This window comes from Ruditapes philippinarum, unplaced genomic scaffold (genome assembly GCF_026571515.1).
Source record: "Ruditapes philippinarum isolate M1 unplaced genomic scaffold, ASM2657151v2 ctg4099_1_1_1_1, whole genome shotgun sequence".
In the NCBI taxonomy this organism is placed as follows: domain Eukaryota; kingdom Metazoa; phylum Mollusca; class Bivalvia; order Venerida; family Veneridae; genus Ruditapes; species Ruditapes philippinarum.
This window is the reverse complement of record NW_026865428.1, coordinates 41,201-64,211: the sequence shown is the minus strand read 5'-3', so window position 1 is coordinate 64,211 and position 23,011 is coordinate 41,201. Positions and strand designations below refer to the sequence as shown.

Below are 23,011 nucleotides of genomic sequence, written 5' to 3'. Positions count from 1 at the left end.
GCTGATAAGGCGGACCAGCCGCCGATATACAGTCACAAGTGAATTATAGATAGACTTACAAAGCAGACAATAAAGCAAACAAAACCGAAGGAAAAATGTGCCCATGTGTATGTCTCGTCTATATTATATATGGAACCTATCATTATTTATAAGCTTTATGAACAACGATAAAAACGCAACGTTGTAACGTTTACTAAAAGATGTTATAATGAAACATTTTTCAGGAATGCCACCGATGCCGGACAGTAAGTGTTTTATCGTAATACATAAGTTATTTTAATCATTTCTGAGCATTATCTCTGCAAAGATTAATCGTATATCGGATATCATATGCTTTTATCGACAGATGAGAAATGTCATTATGTTTTAGTTAGTGTTTTCTGTCGAAAAGGATTGATACACAAAATGCTGCCCTTATAAGTTTCATATAGTCCAAATTTTAAAGAATTACTCATAAATAGTCTTTGTTATTTTCCGATAAACAATAATAATATAGTTAAAAAAACGTTGGAACTTTTGCTACAAGATATAAATATTATTACGTTGGTAATTTAAATTTATATTTTGTAGGGTTTATCAAATCCTGACATCAACACTAATATAATTGTAGTGATGTTACTACATTATTTTTTGAGTATACTTTAATTCAGAAACATGCTTACAGAATGTGTTGGTACAAAAAGAGACTTCCTTAATTAGTATTTGGTGGTACAGTCTGGCATTTAAATGATAGTATCAACAAAATACATTTGTAACGAATGTTTCTCTTTATGCAATTAATTATTAGGTCAGTTTGTACTGGACCCATGCGATCTACATAACAGGTATAACATAATGCACCTTTTGACATTCATTAAACAAAATGTTTTATTTTTTTCACAAACTATTGTAAATATATCAACTGTATAAAATTTTCTTCGTGAAAACTGACCTCGGACATAAAGGTAAATCGAACTTTGCATGGCACTTCTGGTTCAGAAACAGTGTAAAATTAGAAAGAGCAACTTTTAATAACTTGGTATGTTATTCTGAAAAAGCCGATAAGGCGGACCAGCCGCCGATATATTATCACAAGTGTTTTAGAGATAGACCTACAAACCAGACATTAAAGCAAACAAAACCGAAGGAAAAATGTGCCCATGCGTTTGACACGTTTTTTTATAGGGAAACAAATCTTATTTATAAGCTTTGAACAAGATGAAAAGAAACGTTGTAATTTGTAAAAGATTTTTTTACAAATTCTTTTTCAGTGAGGGCGACGATGCCATGGGGGGAAAGTATTTTCCGTAAAAAATAAGTTATTTAAAACCCATTCTGGCCAATATTCCGAAAGATTAGTCTATACGGATTAGACTTTTATCGTTTAGTAAAATTTATTATTTTAATTTGTTTTCTGTGAAAAAAATGATACACAAAAGCTGCCCCTTACAATTTTTATATACCCCAAATTTTAAAGAAATTTCTAAAATAGTTTTGTTTTTTTCCGTAAAATAAAATATGTTTAAAAAAAGTTGGAACTTTTTCTCAAAGGATATAAATATTATTGACGTTGGTAATTTTAAATTTCACTTTTTGTAGGGTTTTATCAAAACTGACACAACACTAATATAATTGTTAGTGATGTTACTAATTTTTTTTGAGTATACTTTAATTCAGAAACACTGCTTAACAGAATGTGTTGGTACAAAAAGAGACTTCCTAATTAGTATTCGGGGGTACAGTCTGGCATTTAAATGAAAGACTAAATACATTTGTAACGAATGTTTCTCTTTATGCCAATTACTTGTTATGTCAGTTTTGTTCCTGGACCGCATGCGATCTACATAAAAGGATTCCATAATGTCCCTTTCTGACCATTCATACATAAAATGTTTTATTTTTTTTCACAAACTAATATTGTAAACTTATATATCAAACTGTATAAAAATTTTCTTCGTGAAAACTGACCTCGCGGACATAAAGGTTAATCGAACTTTGTATGGCAACTGCGGTTCAGAAACAGTGTAAAATTAGAAATCGGCCACTTGTTAAGAAACTTTTAATAGCTTGGTTAGTTGTTCAGAAAAGCCGATAAGGCGGACCAGCCGCCGATATATTATCACAAGTGTATTAGAGATAGACCTACAAACCAGACAATAAAGCAAACAAAACCGAAGGAACCATTATTTATGGAATCATTATTTATAAGCTTTATGAACAACGATAAAAACGCAACGTTGTAACGTTTGCTAAAAGATGTTATTATTAAACTACATCTTTCAGGTATGCCACTGATGGCGGCAGGTAAGTGTTTTACCGTAATACATAAGTTATTTTAATCATTTTTGAGCAATATATCCGCAAAGATTAGTCGTATATCGGATATCATATGCTTTTATTGACAGATGAGAAATGTCATTATGTTTTAGTTAGTGTTTTCTATCGAAAAGGATTGAACACAAAATGATGCCTTTTTTATATAGCCCCAATTTTTAAGAATTACTCAAAAAATAGTCTTTGTTATTTTCCGATATGCAACAATAATATGTTGGAAAAAGAAACAGTGGAACCTTTGCTACAAGATATGATTATTAAACTTACATTTTCCAGGACCGCCAATGCTTATGGACGGTAAGTGTTTTACAGTAATGAGTGCTTTATACTTGCTTTATACTTTCTGAGCAATATCTTCTTCCTGCAACGTATTAGTCGTAAATCGGAACATTGATTTGATTCCATGCTATCGTTAGAGCAAAAACTGTGATGTATGGAAACATGATTCATTTCATATTACCAGGATAACTATTAAAAAAACTAACTATACAATATCATCCTGAAATAGTTTTCGGCATCGTTAAGGAAACGCATTGTCAGTTTACTTATGCAAAATTGTAACAAATATTTTATTGTATCATTTTCTTTTAATCATGTGCTGTTAAATATATCTGAAGAATAACCATGATGATAATGGATAATGATAACTTTCATTAAATGATTTGTACACAAATGCTCATCAGTTAATATTTGAAAATAACTTTCTGATATGTGACAATCTGCTAATGTATTTATTGATACCATTGTATATATAGAAGTAGCCAGGTGCACGGAAATATGCTTAACACATTCAATTTTAATACTTATCTATCTTAATCGTAAAACATATGATTTTTTGTGTAACATGGCTATTGTTTTACTGTTTAAGGATTGGCCAAAGATAACATACTTGAGCCTGGTGAGTAATATTTAGGCTATGTGTTTCTTACATTCTGTATTTATAACCTGTTTTAAATGTTAGTTATTTAAAGTCAACATTTAAATACGCCGCTAGTTGCCTACGACCCAATTGAACATTTAATAATCGATTGGTGTTCAGCGCGAAGAATGCAGACGCTACTGCAAAATTGAATTATAATTGATTCTCTATTATCACGAATTTCACTTTGTTTACTGAAATAACATTTTTTTAGTTGTACTTTGAAAGTTTAGGTTTTTCTTCGTTAGTAAAATGATTATTAAAATCAATGTTTGCAGGTCCATCCCTTGAGGAAATCGTTCGGACTAGGTTTCCCGACACGTGGTTATGGGATGATTATAGAATTGGGTTAGATATCTTTATTTGCAATATAAATACGTCAAAACAATTTATCACCTTACTCAAGAATCCACACTCACGAACAACCAGTTTTCATTTTAAATCTTCTCCGATATTATCGTAGTGGTTATAGGCTTTTAGTAAAAGTGTGTCCGGCTAGACTATTTATTTTAAAAATTTAGAAAGTTAGGAGATGGACTTATTCAGAATCAGAAATAAAGGGATTTTATTTACAAACTCAACAAGAATAAAAACACTTCATACAATCATAGCTCTGTTTTGTCGGCACATACCTACTTAAGCCAGCGCTAAAGAATGGGACACTTTCAATATTTCCCACAAACAAGCTAAATAAAACCGAGTCGGCATCTTTCAACTTTTTGAATTTTGTTTCATTGCTGTCGAGGTTTTTTTTCCAAAATTTATTGTAATGGAATATTTGATACATTATTTGATTTTAACCATTTATGTAAATTCTCAAATTGATTATTTAACGACACACTTGAAATATGAAAATAAATACTGTATACGTACATGTATAAGAAGAATAAATATATCATCAAATGATATAAAACTTAAGGTTGCATTTAGGGGCCATCAGAAATATTTTATCTACCACATGCGAACACGATAGCTACTACATGCGCACGCGATATCTACCACGTGCGCACGCGATACATACTACGTGCAGACGCGATAGCTTTTACATGCCCTGGTAATGATTGACCAACGTAGAGGCTATCTCGTGCGCAAGTAGTACTTAGTAGCTATCGTGTGCGCTCATAATAGCTATCGCGGTTGCACGTCGTAGCTATCGTGTGCGCATGTAGTAGCTATTGAGTGTGCACGTAATAAATAAAATATCTCTGATGTCCCCTCTATGCCACCGTATAAATATAAACTGAATCTTGTAAACATTACATTTAAGGTTGTAACAATCCCTTTTGCAGTTCCATGCTATATAATGATATCTATATGCGTTTATTATTTATAATTTTAGGTCAAGTGGGGAAATAAATGTCAATCTGAATGTACCCGACTCCATGACAACGTGGGTGACGTCAGTATTTGCACTTAACCCAAAGACGGGATTTGGAATTTATGATTTAAAGCCAGAGGTATACTGCTAAACTATAAATAAATGTACAATATTTGATTTTTTTGAGTTCTTCAATCAGTTTTGCTTACAGGAAATTAATTTATCTGTAAGAAACAATTATTCAGAAACAGTAAGTTGCTATGAAGAAATAAAAGTCATTAAACGCTGTTCACACAGGCAATACCTATAATACCTAATATCAGTAAATAACAGAGAGAAGCAGAAGTCCTTGTATCGTAATAAACCAACAATCTTACTTTCCCTGAATAACAAAACATATAAATGCAATTGCCATTCCACGCCAAGTAAAAGAATGCGTTTGCTCTAGAAAAAACAATGGGCAAACTAGATAAAAAGGATAAAAAGGAATTTTGAAAGAGGATCAGAAGCCTGCATATTACAAACAAGACATCAATAATGTGCGGATTTCTTCAAAAGCTTTTCAAGCTTCCTACTCAATCCGTACAATTTAGTATTTGTCAGTTATTATGTAAATGAAATTTTTACATAAAACTACGACGTCAAAAGTAGGCTAGTGTTAAAACCACTGAACACACAAGTTGAAAAAGGTCAAATAGAAGGAACTTAATTACCAAAACAGATACAGACAAAAAATGTCGTTATTCAAGGACCGGAAACATTACATGTTTGTTAATATTGTATTGGTCGACTTTTAACGGCCTCCACAAGCACAAATATCACAGATCAGATGCTGCAATAAGATAGAGAAACAAAACCCTAATGTTCGCCTAAAACGACAAAATTGGCTTAGACCGTGTTCTGCGTTGTCATACATAGTTTTGCCTTCCCGTTGTGCCTTTTGACATTGCGGATATTGGCGCTTCTAAAGGGGACCGACCACGAGCTGATATCATCGTTCATTGGCGAAAACTAACTGAGATGACATTTTGACAAATAGCATCAACAACAAGGACTGTCACTTACAATTGTTCTCGTAAAATGAAATGTTATTCATAGCAAACTTACCACCTTTACTTGGAGTTAGATACATGACTCTTGGACGCGACACGTCGTCTTGATGTTGTAGACATTTGTGCCAACTTAATTTCAAAGCCTTGAAAAAAAAGTTACACTCCGGGCACAAATGTGTACCTTCCAACTCTTCTTGTGAGAATGAACGTACGTAAAATACTTTGTAACTTAAATATTTCTATATATCTTTCCAATACTTTATCAAAGACTATCATTTCCTCAACAGTCTTATGTCTCAAAAGTTTTTCCTCTTAGTGCTACCAAGCCGTAAGCGCAACCCCATAATTATGAAGGCATTTTAAAAATCTGTGTAAAAATACCTAAATTTGCTAGTATTATTTCAGGTAACAGTTAGAAAAATGTTCTTCCTGACAATGGACCTTCCAGCGTCGATTGTTCTTGGCGAAGAGTTTCTCCTCCAGATTTCAGTCTTCAATAACTACCCTGTGACTAAACTGGTAAAATCAATAATAAAGCCTATTGATCATTTTGATTAAGCGTCCATTGCAGAGAGATTAAGTGTGTTGCCTCCTAACCACTCCCCTTACTGCCGTGGGTTATGTCAGGGACTTGCACTATTTCATATGAGGAAGCTTTCCAGCTAGTTTATAGAAAGTGGTGGTTCTACTCAGTTGCCGACAGGTGCTTCTGACGACTTTCTCCGCAGAAAAGGGGGCAAGTCACCATATAACATAGGTTTGGTTCGAAGTAATGGTATTGAATGTTTCAAAAGGTTCAGCTGTTAAATGTTGAAATTATGTTAATATTTATGACACATACATCGAGAATCTTGCAGTAAATGATAACAAGAGATTGTTAGTTAATGAGACAAATATAAAAGGTCTGCCATAGCAGCTGTAAGCATATATTCAGGAAATGTTTAATTTATCTCTGTGTACACTATATCATCAAGAAAATCGATTAGGTAATTTGCTAATGAAGAAAACAAAAACAAATAAAAAAAACTGTTTTCGTTTTAAAGGTTTTCATACGGATAACGATGTCAGATAATCCAAACAACCCTATTCCAGCTTCGGCTGAAGTAAGTTAACTTTAGTAATAACTATACAAAAGTAATCAACTATACAAGTACATTTCTTTTATTTAAACAGTTAATATAACGGACAGGAACATTGCTTATTGATTCATTTTAATTAAGGTATATTGTATTGAATTTATAATAAGTTAAAATACTGTCGCCGATATGGTAAGGTCGTTGACTTGATACCACCTTTTTCTTTACCGGTGAAGAAGTGTTCGAATGGGTGTAATTCATATTATGTTTTTAATTTAGAATTGACTTCTTATTTGTATATTCCAGGTGAAAGGAAACGATGGTCATTCAACATTCATTCGATTTCAGCCTGAAAAAATTGGAGTATTAAATATAACAGTTAAAGCATTTATCATGGACAATATGTTCTTTTCTGTACCAGACAAAATAATGAAAAGTGTTGTTGTACGGGTAAGTTTCCCAACACGTTTAAGAGTTTATGTATCTTTTGTCATGTATTGCTATTGATATATGTATTGATATTCACTTCTATTAGTGTTTACCATATAAGATATATGTCTCATAAAAAATAGAGAAACACGGTAACCTTAAAAAGACTCAATTACACCGATTCTTCAATTTTCATTGTTTTACCTTTTTATTTTTATTTTTATCGTCTCGAGGTATTTTCCATTTTCAAAATTGTAAAATATACATTCGAAATCTTGTTTGAATTATGTGAAAGACATGCGGTGATTTGAAGTACGAAATATAGATTTTGATTTTAAGTTAATACATAAATTGTTGAAAACAAAATATACGCCTATAAAGGCCATTAGTCACGTAACAAACGGTCGAAAAAGGAGTAAACATGTAATTTCATAATTGATTTATATTGACTTCGAAATTGTGGTCATTTTTTATTGTCATTTTACATTCAAACAATTACTCTGTATCTGTCTATTCCCTTTGAAATCCCACGACAATTATGTTGGGGTTTATTGTTCGGCGGTGATTCGTCTATGGTACTCTTTAAAACATTTCTGTCCCAATTAACCCCATCATAGAAAATCGACAGTACATCGTGTATTTTTTTCTTTTTTTACGTGCATTGAAGGATTGATAAAAAACCTCGCAATATTGTGTCCAAAGCATCATCTTAGTGTATTTTTTTGACATAAATTTCCAAACATGATATAAATGTAATTAATGTGACATCCGTTGATTCATAAAACATATTAAGTAAATAATTAACTGTTATTGTTCCAGCCGAATGGCGTTTTTAAAACAACCAATGAACAACATTTGATATCCGTTACACCAGCTTCCAGCCCAGTTACAAAACAAATTACCATTATTACTCCTGACAATATGGTTGAAAATTCCAAATTTACTACAATCATTATAACCGGTTAGTATATCAATGTTTTTTCTAATTTCATTACATTATGACACATAAAGCGTCGTAACGTTTTTTTTTAATTTTTCACATTAACAATAATTATTCAGAAAAAATAATCTCAAATGATATTCTCCAGTTCTGCCATATTAATAAACCTCAGAGTAATTTTATCTTTGCTTTTGAAAATTTATTCAAATTTTGATAAAAATAATTCAGGAAATTTCATGGTACCTAGTATTGAAGGTTTAGACAGTTTGATAAAAATACCTTCTGGTTGCGGGGAGCAGAATATGATTCATTTTGCCCCAACAATATACATCACGGATTATCTTACTATCGTGGGAAAATTGACTGCAGAAATACGACTTAAATCAGCTGAAAGTTTGCATGAAGGTAACAGTTCTGACATCATTTGGTTGACTGTTAAGAATATTTACATTTAAAGAAAGCAGTTTACATTTTTATAGTTTATTTTAGAATTGTAGCAGTGACAATAAGGATGTTACCTATGTTTGTTAAAAAGTTTATGACATTGATATTATTATATTATCTAGTTTTTGTTATATTTGTTGTGTTTCGCTGTTTGGATTGAATGTGATGCATAATCTCCCTACATGAACCTTATCTTTGACATATCAGATCATTTGATTACAATAAAAATTTCACTACAACACAATTATGTGTTACGAATAAACATAAGTCAAAACTTCTATTCCATTGTCAAATAAAACAAAAACAACAACAAAACACTGTCTTAAGAAGAAACAGTTAAAAATAGTGAAACGCGCAATAGGTTGCTTAATTGCCATTCAGACTTTCATTTGGCCATTTTGAATTTCAGGATTACAACAAGAACTGAAATTTAAACGCTATGACGGTTCATTTAGCGCATTTGGAAATCGTGATTCGTCAGGAAGCAGCTGGTATTTTTACGATCAAATGAATACATTTATATATGTATATCTTTATCTTAAACAAAGTTCAATGTATATTTAACAGTTATGTAAAATATAACGTAACATATAATTATTGAATAAATTCGTAATTAGTCAAATCCTCCAATTTCACCAATGACACCGGAGCAATTATAACTGTTACAAATTACTGTATATTTATATATACCACGATAATGGACGTTATTAATAATCAAGTGGCAAATTTATTGATCAACCCTCTAGACCTCACTCCATTTGTTTGTTGGAGATAATCCATCGTATAAGTGGTTCAGTTAGCGACGCGGAAATATTTGCGAATTCAAGAAAATCGATAAAATTTCCTCTAGCGTGAATATCACTCAACATGTCATTGAATTCTACTCGTGCAAGATTCGCTAATATTTCCACACGCGAAATGTGTAAAATTTCATTTTTTTTCCTTTTTATGTCAGGCGGAAATATCCACTCCTACTTTAAAGGTACTATATTTTGATTATTTCACATGATTTTCATTATGATACAAAGGCTGACGGCGTTCGTATTGAAATGCTTTGGGCAAGCGAAAGGGCTTATACAAATTGATGATAAAATTATGGTGAACGCTATGACATGGTTACTGAGGTATCAAAATAGTGACGGATCTTTTCGAGAGCCTGGAAGGGTTCTTGACTACCAGATGCAGGTAAACAATGCAGCAAGATTCATGTCATTTACATTTTATAATTATTTTCAAACGATTTTGAATTTGCTTTTCTGGCATTGTTAGTGTTGTTCTCGAATATATCAATTTTTTTTATAAAATTCAGTAAATTGTTGGTTTCTTTATTATAGTTTTCTTTACATATATTTTATTATAATTTGAACATTTCATGTATCAAATTTTGTAACGAACAACAAACATTTTTTTTTTGTTTTAGGGTGGAACTTCTTCTGGAATAACTATGTCAGCTTTCATTATAATTTCATTATTAGAAAACAAAAACATGGGAGGTGTTCAGGTAATAGAAGTAACACTTTTCTATATAACCACAAGATAACTGACATTCCCTGTTATATTAATTCAGCCTTTAAATTAAAATATTCATCAATATTGTTGTGTAATTACATAATTGCATATGTGGACCTTTAATAAAAGTAAAATAGAATTTTGATTTCTGAAAATAGAAAGTTTCAGGCATTGTACAGATAATAACATAGTTAGTTCTGTTAAAACAGGGTTTAACCAGCGCAATTACAAAGGCTTCGTCATATTTGGAAGGAAAACTTCACGATGTCACAGATTCTTATACACTTGCCATTCTTTGCTACGCTCTTGCAAGTGCCAACAGCCATTTGAGATCAACATGTTATATGAAGTTGAAAGATGCTGCAATATACGATGGTTTTATTTCAATATACATTTTCTGAAATAAAGATGATATGAAAACTGTTATTAGTTAGAAGAGTCTCATTTATCAAGTGTTTAAATGTTTCGAGTAGGAAATGATTTGAAGTCGTAATAACACAAACAATATGCGATACATATTCTCAATAAATATGATTCAAAATTAAGTTACTTAAAGCTAGATATAAAGTTTTTTTAAAGATTTAAAGAAAACACTTTAATCTGATAGCATTAAGATATGTTATTCATGACCTTACGCATTCAAATATTTTCTTTGTAGATGATAAGGTTCACTGGGAAGCTAATCGTAAAGTCTCCAAGAGGGAAGTAGGTACCCAGGTATTAACAGATAGAGCACCGGCAAAGGATATAGAAGCATCATCATATGCTTTGCTAACGTACATGAAACTTGGATACTTCTCAGAGGCTTTCCCTATCGTAACATGGCTTGTGTCACAACGAAACCCGACTGGTGGCCAGAGTTCTACTCAGGTAATGAACATTATACATATATATAGTTACGATCATGATGGCTTAAACTGAATCTATAATACATATACGGAATCATAACAGTGACAGAGTGGATACATAGACATCAAACTCAGTAGCTGTCTAAAGTGTGTTGCTTGATGCTGACTATATCATTGCTGATAACATAACTTTCAGGACACAATTATATCAATACAAGCAATGGCCGAATATGCAAGTAGCGGGAATGGTGCACCAGGTCCAGGCTACGGGGTATTTTTTAGACTATCTAGTTCAGGGAATTTCAAACATGAATATTCAATTAACTCTGCTACTTTCGACTTCGTACACAGAATCGAGGTAAGTATCCATTCAATTATCTTCGTATTTATTTACATAAATACCACGTGAGATTTAAAACTAGTGTGCTTTGTAATTCAAAAAGTATATGCATTTAGTTTCAACTTTTCTTCCTAAGTACAGCAGAAAAGTAAAAGTGAAAAAATATAAAGATCAAAATCAACTTCAGTAAGACAATATACAGCTTTGTTTCAACGATAGTTAAGTGATGACATTTGCAAGTGCAATTGCTTTTGTAAGGATTGTCGGACATGTATATCTGAAATTGAAATTGACCATCTCTGATACAATATGTAATGATCCAAAGAATTGACACTTTAGTCAATTTACAAGACATGACCGTTCTTCTGAAATCAGAACTATATTTTTCTGTGGTCAAATAGAACATTTTGTCTATATAACCTTTTTCTTTAAATCAATCATTGTACTTTGGTCATACTTTAAAAAAAGATTATTTACTTGTTTTAAAAACAACTGTGTAAAGTTGTATTTTATATTCAACGTATATAATATTAACTGTTGCCATTAAATTCTTATAACTCTATGATAAGCCTGTATGTTTTGAAAACAAGCCATGATTGCCTCACAGTCAAAATTAAACTGAAAGTTAGCCGGCGTGAAAAAAAAAGCTCACTCTATTAAATTACACAAATACTGATTTTTAATGTGACTTATTGAAGATAAACAATTAAACATGATATCTATGGTATGATTATGGTTCCAACAATACAAAAATGAGTGATATAGAACAAATTTTTCTAGATAGCGAACTTACTTAAAGTTAATTTTTACCAGCTCTTAAAATATAAATGATAATAAAAGTCTTTGATCAGATGGATAAGCAACATAATTTTATAAAATCTTTGGGTCTGATATAAAATATATCTACATTAACTCTATCAAACATTCTTTTGAAATTAGAAATTTGACTGAAATTCAGAAACAATGTGTCATCACTCTGTTACCATAAACAAACAAAGATACTCGGTTTTTAGGGAAACTGGTAAATAATACAGTGGATAAAACTTTTATACAATGATCCACAAAACAGTCTTATTGATAAGTGACATGTGTCTTTAAAGTGATTAGAGGTGTACGCAAGGATTTCCACTCTCTCGTATATTTTTTTAAAGCATTCGACTCCATTCCAACTGTATCATTAAACATGAAAAAATATAGGGGATAACCATAAATGAAATTGAGGTCAACATCTTTTTGTTTGCGGATGATGCAACGTATGTAACTGATGGGTAGAATGGATCTTTTGAAACATTTATTGCATTACTCGATGATTTCAACACCATTTCAGGCCTAAAATGAAACGAAAGAAATTTCACGTTTTAAAATTAGACCGAATCTAAATACTGTCCAATTGACTTCTGACAGTGCAATATCTTTAGTTATGAAATTTTGTACAAACTCTACTTTAACTCTTCAAAAGAATTACGAACCTATAATTTAATATATTGAAAATTACTTTAAGCAATGGCAACACCGAAAACGTTTTACACTCCTTGGTAATGTTAATAGTATCAAATCCTTTGCTTTAGCAAAACTGATCTATGCTCTCATCTGTGTTACCTCTACCTTGCTATTCATGAAACTCTGATGCAGATTACATTGAATATCTGACTTTTATATAAATAAACATACTGACGTCATTACTTGTATCAGTCTAGACAATGTCATTATAAACACACCAATTAAAAACATTTAGCGCCTTTCCTTAAAACCAAATGAGGCAATTAAATTTTTATATGCAAATCAATTTAAAATGATAACACATTCAAAACGCATGCTAGAAATTAGTTGGAAAATATCTTAGGAAACGAAAATATATGTTGGAACTAAACATACAAACATATTCTAACAACAACGATATACACTAAGTTCAGAAATTTTCAATATTAATATTTACATACATAATTGCTACAAACAAAATTCTTCTAAGACTAAACCTTTTTTCCTCGAGTCTTTGTGATTTTTGTGCAGTGGACATTAAATCTGTTGAACACCTCTTATGGCAATGTTCATACACGCAGCTTTTTTGGACATATTTAATAGAATATTTAAAAGAAAGAAATAGTATAGAAATTTACTAAAAAGAATATATCTCTTAATTTCAAAGGCACATACATGCAGATGCAAGAAAAAGTTATTCTTTTTGTTGCAAAATATTACATATATAGTGTAGAAAAAGGAATACACACACACCTCAATTTAACTTATCTTTTTAAATTATATTCGGACAGATTATTTATGAAAAATAATATCTTGCATTTAATCTCGATAAACTGGTTATTCATTTGAAAATATTAATTAGAAATAGATACGAATACTTATATATGAAACTATGTTACTTACATGAATGAAAACAATTAAGTTAACAAATGGTCAAAAACTGTACATGTGTCTTCTGCATTGGTGTTCCTTTGTATTTTCACTTTCTTTACTTTTCCTTTCTGCTTTTTATATGCCCGAAACAATTTCGGGCATATTATGTTATACCCTCTGGCGTCCGTCTGTCCGGGCAAACATCCAATAGACCCTTCTTAATATTACCTCATACATATTCATAGATTTCTCAAAACGAAGCTAACAGGGCAAGCTCTAGTATCTGCTCTATGTAAACATATTACGAATATATGGCCGAAAGATTTAGAGATCTTAATATAGTACTGACAGTACTATATAATTGTTGAGAGTTATATTTAACATTACAAAAATCTATACTGGAGATAAATAAATCAACAACAAGGTTTATTTTACGCTATATACAGTGAATGATATACATGTTTTCAAGACATGAAAAGTGAATAAATGTTTATGATAATTCCAAGTAATTTCTAATATTCTATGTCACGTATAAATATCAGGTTAACTCGTTGCAACTTATACAGACATTATCTGTGTTATCAGTATTTCATTGCTTACCTTAACACATGTTGGTCAAGAATGTATAAAGCAATTAACTGATAATAGATGTAACCAGTTGGATGCTGAATTCTGTACCATACTTCCCCTAAATTTAGCCATTGAAATAAAAAACATTTTTTATTAAACTTTTTATTTTGAAACCCAAAAATTTTATGGGGGGGATGTTCAAAAGAAACGGGGTTTAACCTTTAAACGCCCACCCTTTACCAAAATCCAAAAAAACAATTTTGTTTAGACAAAAAGCCCACCCCCCGCCCGTTTTACATTTAAATCGTTTTTTCATATTTTTTTAAAACAAAATAGTGTTGTTTACAGCAAGGGAAAAAAACACAATATCAGGGCTAAGAAAACGAATGAAAAAACCCTTAAAATTTTTTTTAAAAAAAAACTGTTTTTTTTAATTTTAAAAAATTTTTATTAAATATTTTAGAATATTTAACAAATTTTACAAATCATTTAATTGAAAAACATTTAAAAATTTTTAATGCAAAAGGTAAAAAATGGTGATGCGTTCATTAGGCATTATTGCACTTGTCCAGTTGGTCCCGATTAGATAATGGGTCATACCCCATTGTTGGAAAAGCCTGTACTAACCTGAATTAACAAAATCATTGGGGGTTACCACGGCAACTTCCAGAAGGTGTTGACGGACTAACCAAAACCCCAGACATTTCTTTACTGTATGGGACTGAAATTTGCAGAAAACATGTGCACGGAAACCATTGCACGGTCGAGGGGGGTATTAGGAAAGACATCAATCTAGCTCAGGCACTTTTTTACATTCCAAGATATATTCAACTATCAGTATATAATGCAATAAGAAGGACAAAATATTAAATGTTATTCACCAAAGTTAACATATTCCCCTGCAGCTTCTACCATATATGTAACCAAAGCACAATGTTGAAAAAAACAAAGTAATGTTAAAAACAAAGTAATAATGCGGATTGATTTCTTTTTTAATTATTTTATTTGAATTTAAGACAGCAAACAATTTAAACAAATGGTCCTTTAAAATATAAAGTAAAAATACATTTTTGTCAGCTTGCAACATCTATCTATTTCTATCAGTCAAGCTGTTTCGTTTTGCTTGCTTCATAATAAAAGCTCTTAATGTTTTTTGCTTGATGTTTTAAACATTGAAAACTGTAATAAATATACATATATTGAAAAATCCTGTATAAAACAGATATTGAACTGTTATCATTTAAAAGTTTTTTTGTAACTAAAAGTTCAATATCACTGTTTATTTTCTTCCTCAGTTTTTCTGTAATTCTTCTTTGAACCTGTTTGATAGTTTTTCTTATCATCTGTTCTGCAAAATGCCATGAAGAAAGATATTAACAATTAAAGGCGATTCAAATAGTTGTCAATTTGTGTTCATTACTGTTACCAATAGGAAATTCTGAAAAATATATATACATTTATTATGAAGTGGAAGTGGTAACAAGAACTATGACATTTCTAGAAATATATCAATTTATATTTTAATTGCACTTATAATGTTTTTTTTACTGTAGCTGAACTTTATTTATGTGTAAAAATGAAAATTAAGTCTTGTGATGTACCTTTCATCTGGCAAAATATTCTTCAGTGTTCGTCTTACTGGTCTGTTCATTATTACGCTTAGCCTAGTTGAACCAAGAGAGTACATCTATTTTCTTCAGACATATATGAATTTGTGTCATCTTTATTGTGTGAAAATGCTTCAAAACGAGCAATATTGTCTTGTTATATATTGATCTGAAATTGGTATACAAAATAACTGTTATTGATTTTTAGTATAAAAACGGTATTGATTTAGATTAATCATAAGTGTGATATTAAAATGAAATTTATGAACAAAAAATTTTATTAAATGTTAATAATTAAATGAAACATTTAAAAAAAACAATGAGAAATCAGATTTATTAATGTAAGTAGTAATACATCTAAACACTCATTAAAATCATATCCTACTGTCGCTTCACTACCCTACGCTCGTCGTAGCGAAGAGTAACGGAGCAAAAACGATGATCTGATTTTAATGAGATTGTACATCTAAAGTAGCTTAGTTTAAAAAAGAAAAGAACAATGGAATTTTACCTCGAAATGTTCTCATTCATTCCATTTTATTAACTCACATCCTTACGTATCTTGTGAAAATTAACCGTATAATCATATAAAGAATTAGAATAACAGAGTGGAACACAACAAAAAATGATATTTTCCCCCGGTAAGTTTAACACACATTTGGGGCCTTTTCAGGTCAGACTTAATTGTTTAAACATTAATCCCCCTTTTAGCCTCCTCTGGTGAGGGAAATTTAAAGATGCATAAAAATTTGAAAAAAGGCCCCTATGCCTAGAGCTTCTTTTTAATTTATGTTAAAAAAAAGACAAAATCCCATAAACTGATTTGGGTTTATGGGGGTTAATTTTCGGGTTTTAAATGGAGAAATACCCCCAATAAAGATCAGAAAAAAGGAAACATAAACCCCCCCCTTTCCCGTTAGCTTTTTTGGGTTTCCGGAGAAAACTTATGTTCCTTTTGGCCCAAAATTTTCCAAAATTCTAGGATGATTTCCTTTATTGGGAAAAGACGCCTATTGTTTTTGGGGGCCCAAAAGGGGTAAAGGTAAAGGTTTAAGTTAACTTAAATCTAAAAAAAATTTTCCTGAGCATAACTGAAGTTCCATTTGGGCCAATATATTCATTCGTCGTAGCATTTTACTTTACAAGATAACAACTTCATAGTTGTGGTGCTTAGAAACTGCAACTGTATATATATGAAGGTTCTTCAACTTAAAAGGAGGATCGCATTTTGAAGGAGGCAATACTTTATTTGATTCCCTATCCTATATCTTACAAATGCTTCATCCTTACTAAAAATCACTTTCGGGCATATAAAGCTCCGCCTTGCGGTGCTCTTGTAAATAATAGGTAACTCTAAAACGAATACCGTATTACTGAAGGTAACCGAAATGAATGAGTGCTGTTTTGTGTGTGCGTTATGTTCGAAATATGTACAGTTATAAATCTTGTTGATCTTTATGAATTTGCAGTGTGTGCGTGCGTGTGTGCATGTGCGTTTGTTTGTGGAAACAACTCTTTGTGACCATTTTTTTGTATTACTTGCAGTAAAGTTGTCTTAATTATCCTAATGAAGGTTATTATCGACCGAAACCTGTCGATTAATAATATCTCAAACCTACTCTGGTGTTTCAGACGTTTTTTTACTACATCCTTTCCTTTTTGATACTTAGTTTAATACATGTTAGTACATTTGAGCCGCGTCATTACAAAACCAACATAATGGGTTTGCGACCAGCATGGATCCAGACCAGCCTGCGCATCCGCGCAGTCTGATCAGGATCTATGCTGTTTGCTATTAGTTTCTCTACTTGTAATAGAGTTGGTAAGCGAACAGCATGGATCCTGATCAGACTGCGCGGATGCGCAGGCTGGTCGCAAACCCATTATGTTTGTTTTGTCGTGACGCGGCTCATTTTATTACTGTATGATCACAGAGAACAAAAATAAATTATTTGAACACTAAAATAAAAAAACAAAAACAACTAAATATGATATATACATTTTATAAATACTGTACTGAATTACAAAATTATTAAATGTTATAAAATTTGACAGTTTTAGTAAAAGATAAAAGCTGTTTAAAAGTCATTAAACTAAATATTTTATCCGCAAACAGCTTAATTCCCAAACACTGACTGTATACCGATAAACTGTCAAGTTTTCTCACTTATAAAAAGGGAAAAATGGGAACCCAAAAAGCAATTTGAAATAAGTTTTACTGATTGACCTAAAAAAAAAAATTCCCGAAAATAAAACCTGAAAAAATCGGGGGTTCCCAAAAAATTTAAAATAAACCCAAACGGAAGGGACTTTTTTTTCGAATTCCTTAAAAAAGGCGAAAACTTAAAAGGGAAGGGTGGCAAAAAATGTAAGGGAAATTTTGTTTGGGAAAGGCCTTCCCCCAAAAAAAAAACCTTTTCCCCATAACCCTCATTTTACAATAATCTTCAGGGGGTTCCGTGGCCAAATGGTTAATTTCGTTAAACTTAAAACCACTTCCCCCCAAATCTCTGTGGGGTTCAAAAATCCCGACAGGGACTTCGGATTCTTTCATGTGAGGAAGCTATCCAGCTAGCTTACGGAACGTCGGTGGTTCTACTCAGGTGCCCGTTCGTGTCTGAAATAATGCACGGAAGGGCACCCGAGGTCTTCCTCCACCAGTAAAGCTGGAACGTCGCGATATGACCTATACTGTGTCGATGTGACGTAAACCCCAAAACAAACAAACAAACAATCATCTTCATAATGAGCAAGACATAATTATTTTGCAACATTATTATAAGAAGGTTGCATGTTGAAAAAATTACAATGCAAATTTAAAACATGGTTTAAATTCCAACACATTATTAGGATAAAACCTAAATGTTTTGTTAAGTTAAGAAGTTATACATGTATATATACTAAACTATTTTCAGTAAGGTATTTATCATGAAATATTATAGGTACCAAGCGATGTTGAAACAATAACGGTTCTAGTTAACGGATCAGGTTTAGCGGTAATCGATGTAAGTTATTTTTTATTATAATGATACATTTACATGATATTTTTTAAATGTTGAAATAAGTATATCGACTCAATTATAAATCAGAAAATTATTTACATGTTAGACATGATGTAATGTTGAAAGAAGTATCTTTGTCTGCAGACATTTCTACGATGCGGACCGTTACCTGATAATTTTCCCGCGCATGTGCAATTTGTGTAGGGCAAAAGATCCTACATATTAATGTAGTAAAATTCATAAACAGTTCCGCAAAAGTTGACGGTGAAAACTTTTACGATAGACAAAAATTGTCTTTATAGCTTTGGGTCCATTGTTGCCATAAATTAAGCAGAAAAAGAAGATTTCGTGTATGTCACCATGTCGGACTTGAACATTACTGAGTATATTATTGTGAAAATATGGAAGTGTATTAAAGAAAGAAAAACGGTCTTCTTTATTCATAGTTTATTTAAAAAAAACTAAAGAGATTTATATAATAGCATAGTAACTCGAGGTAAATCATTATTCTGAAAAGGTAATGGACATGAGATAATGAATGGCTATGAAAATGGTTTTAGTTTTCAGTTTTCCAGATTTTATCCTTGATCTGATTTGCCTGCGATGCCATAACCATATATATTTAAAAATAACATAAATATGTTGATATGTGATATTAAAATCTTGACATTTTTACCTAGTTAATCGTAACAAATCTTCAAAATCTATGTTAATGTAATTGTATGCTGCACAAAATTAATTCCAAACACAGAAAAGATTGAAATATGTTAAAGAAATAATTTAAATAATCTTCATCAAAATTTATGTGAATATCTTTTCCATGGTACTTAAACGTCGCGTTTGATTAATATTGAAAACTGGCTGAAACAAACCGACACGTGTCTATCTCTTTAGGACTTACCGCTATTAAAGGACAATACAAATTGTGTTATACATGTATTATGCAATGGACGAATGATGGACGAGTGATATGAGTTTATCTTGAATACCATGCTGTTTTAATGTAAATTACTGATGTATAAGCCGTATGATGATACTTTAAGCAGATAGATAATGCATGTACTTCTGGAACATTGAATTGTTAGTCATGCATATTTTATTACATTTTATATGGTTACACCTTTTATTACTTAAATTCACTTTGCATCGTTATTTATCAAAATAAACTATTCGGAACTCGTGCTTAATCATTTAGTCTAGGTCAAGTCGTTAATGAAGTAGTTGAATACTGATAAAATGTTTCTTTCGTTACTGCTTTTTGCCTTATACGGAATGCGCATGCGCGAAATACAACTTCCGTGTCTTAGAAAATATCGTATTGTAAAACACGTCTGTATTAATTTTGCATGTTAATTCTTTTCAGCTTAGTCAATAATTGTTTTCTCTAAAGGTAGCATTAACACACCGAAAAGGTATAACTGTTTGAAAAATCTGCTAGTAAATATGTTTTCTTAAGTTCAAATTACACCTTCAAATTTTATTAAAAAAAATCGACTGTTTTTTGGATTGGAGAATAAGGAGAGGTTTGAACTTGCATTTGATGAAAACGACAGATTTCATTTTGATTGAACCTTTTGCACCCACTCAATTCTCACCATTCTCCTTTCATTAAACAGTTGTTTAAGTTTTTAATCAATATGACTTTGCAAGAATTTTCGTTAATCCAGCCAAAATATATGAACATTATATATCTATTTATGTCACCTACTTTGTACAGGTATCTACTTCCTATTATGTTACTGGAAATGAAATTGATGATAAGATCGGAGTTAACGTGACAGTTACAACAGAGCTTATAAATACTGTTTCGATTAAATCGTGCTTAAGGTAAACATCACTCCCATTGGCAAAATAATATTATAAAAACAGTTTTCCGAGATAATTCTTGAATGAACCTTCAAGGATCAGACTATAAAACTCACATATATTTTCATAGAAAAGTTCAGCTGATCTTTTACATTTAACATGAATTTATTGTTATACATCTTTAAACATTTTTTTATTGAAAGTGATTAAGATAAGAAGTTTAAAAATGATTGATTTTAATTACTGATATGTTCTGTTGTATGTTGAACATTTAACACCTTATAATTTTGTTTTCATGCAAGATGGAATGGAAGATTGGATAGTGGCATGTTACTTATGGAGGTCGAAATGCCAACTGGCTTTCAGTCTAATGCCACTGTACTGAACCGTCAGAGTATAATAATGAAACACGAAACAAATGGCAGAATAATCGCTCTATATTTCAATGGTGTAGGTATCAAGAGATCATATAAAAACATTTAACATTTTAATAGCAAAATATGTTTTGCATTTATATGCCATTCAGGGAACGTTTTTGCTAAGATCCTGTACTTCTATTAAATACACGTTTATTTTATGGTTCACTCTTGTAAATTTTGACCATTGAAACAAGTTAAGCGGTAGATAGACTTAGATTTCATGCTATTTATTTCAAATGAAGGTTAAACCTAGTACAAGCATTTGTGTTGATGTGAAAATGGACCGTGTTGACCCTGTTGTTAAAAGTCAAGCATGTCACGTGAAAGCATACGACTACTATGACCCAGGTAAAATAGAATGTCAATTGAAGTGAGCCATCAGCAAAAGACATTTACGCATTTTTTTTCACATTTATTGAAAGGAACAATTTATTGGTACAATAAAGAAGATAAGAAGATACTAGCAAATTACATTTTAAACTAATGAAAACATTAAAGGTTTTTACAACGATTAAATGCATGAAAGAAAATGCTCTGTTCATTTCTCAGTGATGCTTACACTTATGTAGAAACTAGATAATTAGTGTTATCTTTGCTGTTGTAGGATCTTAAAGTCCACACACTTATACATGTATTAGTGTTATACATCATTTTCATTTGCTGTTTGAAACTTGAAACATCAATTCTTTTCTCCAATTTGGATTTTTTCCAGTTCACCAAGCAATAACTAGATATGAGTTTGGACTGCTGAAGAGCTCAAACATTTGTAACATTTGTCCTATGTGTGGATTCTGTACCAGTGCTGACAATTGAGGAACGGTAAATAATATAATTTCTAATAACGATGAATATGTATAATGATCAGATTCTGCCATAAACTGAATCGTATTCACTTATACTGATAAGAAAGGTAGAATATTGTCAAATTGCAATTAATACAGAATGCTGAAAATAAATATGATGACTATTTTAAACCCTTTCTCATTTTGTTTTCTATAATATCTTGTTTCAATATCAGCTGGTTTGGTGTTTTTTTTTTTAGATAACTATGTTTGTAATTTTGTAAGAGTAAGATTAATTTTAGAGAATAAATCACAAATGCTTAAGTATATATACATACTTTCAGAATGGAGTTTTAACATATATTTTCAGATACGCTAACAATACCACCTTCTGGATACCGTATACATATTTAAGTGTACACCGGACTTTAATAAGATAGAACAATAAATACGTTTAAACTTTATATGTGAAAGTTTGAATTCTTAATTGGAATAAATTATAATAAAGCATGCATAAACAATGTCACGGTAACAACCAATCAGTAAATATATATTCACATAAAATATAAAAGTTAGTCATTTCTATACCCTGCAGTATTTTAGTTGTGTAATATGTATGCAGTTTGTTTTAATAACACATATTCGGCAGTTTTGATCGAGACAGATGATGGTCAAATTAGTTAAGTAATAAAACTGCTTCCGAAACTGGAAAAAATACAGAAATTGAATATTTAATTTCGAAATGGTACTTCGGACTTCAAACAAAACAATTCTAATTTTGTTATTAGACTACTTTGTTGTCAGTTAAATATTTCTTGTATGAATTATCTTCCGTCTCGAACTTATAGCTTACATAAACATTGGCTGCTAGCTCATTTGGGGATAAGTTACCTTCCATGGTTGCTTCGTCGGTATCAATTCATTCGTCTCCGCAGCTATGTTGATATTTGAATTAATCATTTTAACAGAGCTGACACCACCTTTAGTTCAGTTACCTTGCTAAATCTGCATTCAATCATTATTTGAACTAAACCAAACTTGATTTATCACAGATAAGTGATGGCTCCTATCGTACAAATGACTTGATCGTATTATGTGTTCAGTGTTGTTGCGCTTTTTATGTCATGATACGTCCACTTATGTATATTTTGTGTAGTCAGCTGCTTAGCTGCCTTAAGAAGTTTGAAGTTTGATTTTGTATTACCAGTAGACTTTACTATGTTAAAATGACGTGATACAATTATACTTTAAAAACCTTTCAAGGCAAAATGTGCATACTTTGACG

General features: G+C 31.2%; 1 protein-coding gene across 1 annotated transcript; it reads left to right on the top strand.

The window, feature by feature from the left end:
- Nucleotides 1-226: 226 nt before the first annotated feature.
- LOC132728963 (C3 and PZP-like alpha-2-macroglobulin domain-containing protein 8) lies at nucleotides 227-21,763 on the top strand. Its single transcript, XM_060714691.1, has 22 exons — nucleotides 227-245; nucleotides 2,263-2,283; nucleotides 2,590-2,610; nucleotides 3,182-3,211; nucleotides 3,511-3,580; nucleotides 4,572-4,689; nucleotides 6,008-6,121; nucleotides 6,646-6,705; nucleotides 6,985-7,128; nucleotides 7,927-8,068; nucleotides 8,276-8,452; nucleotides 8,901-8,982; nucleotides 9,520-9,676; nucleotides 9,912-9,992; nucleotides 10,210-10,375; nucleotides 10,659-10,870; nucleotides 11,045-11,206; nucleotides 18,660-18,722; nucleotides 20,437-20,546; nucleotides 20,828-20,975; nucleotides 21,187-21,292; nucleotides 21,657-21,763. The coding sequence occupies exons 1-22, from the start codon at nucleotides 227-229 to the stop codon at nucleotides 21,755-21,757; spliced, it is 2,304 nt and encodes a 767-aa protein (XP_060570674.1). The 3' UTR covers nucleotides 21,758-21,763.
- The last annotated feature ends 1,248 nt before the right edge of the window (nucleotides 21,764-23,011 follow it).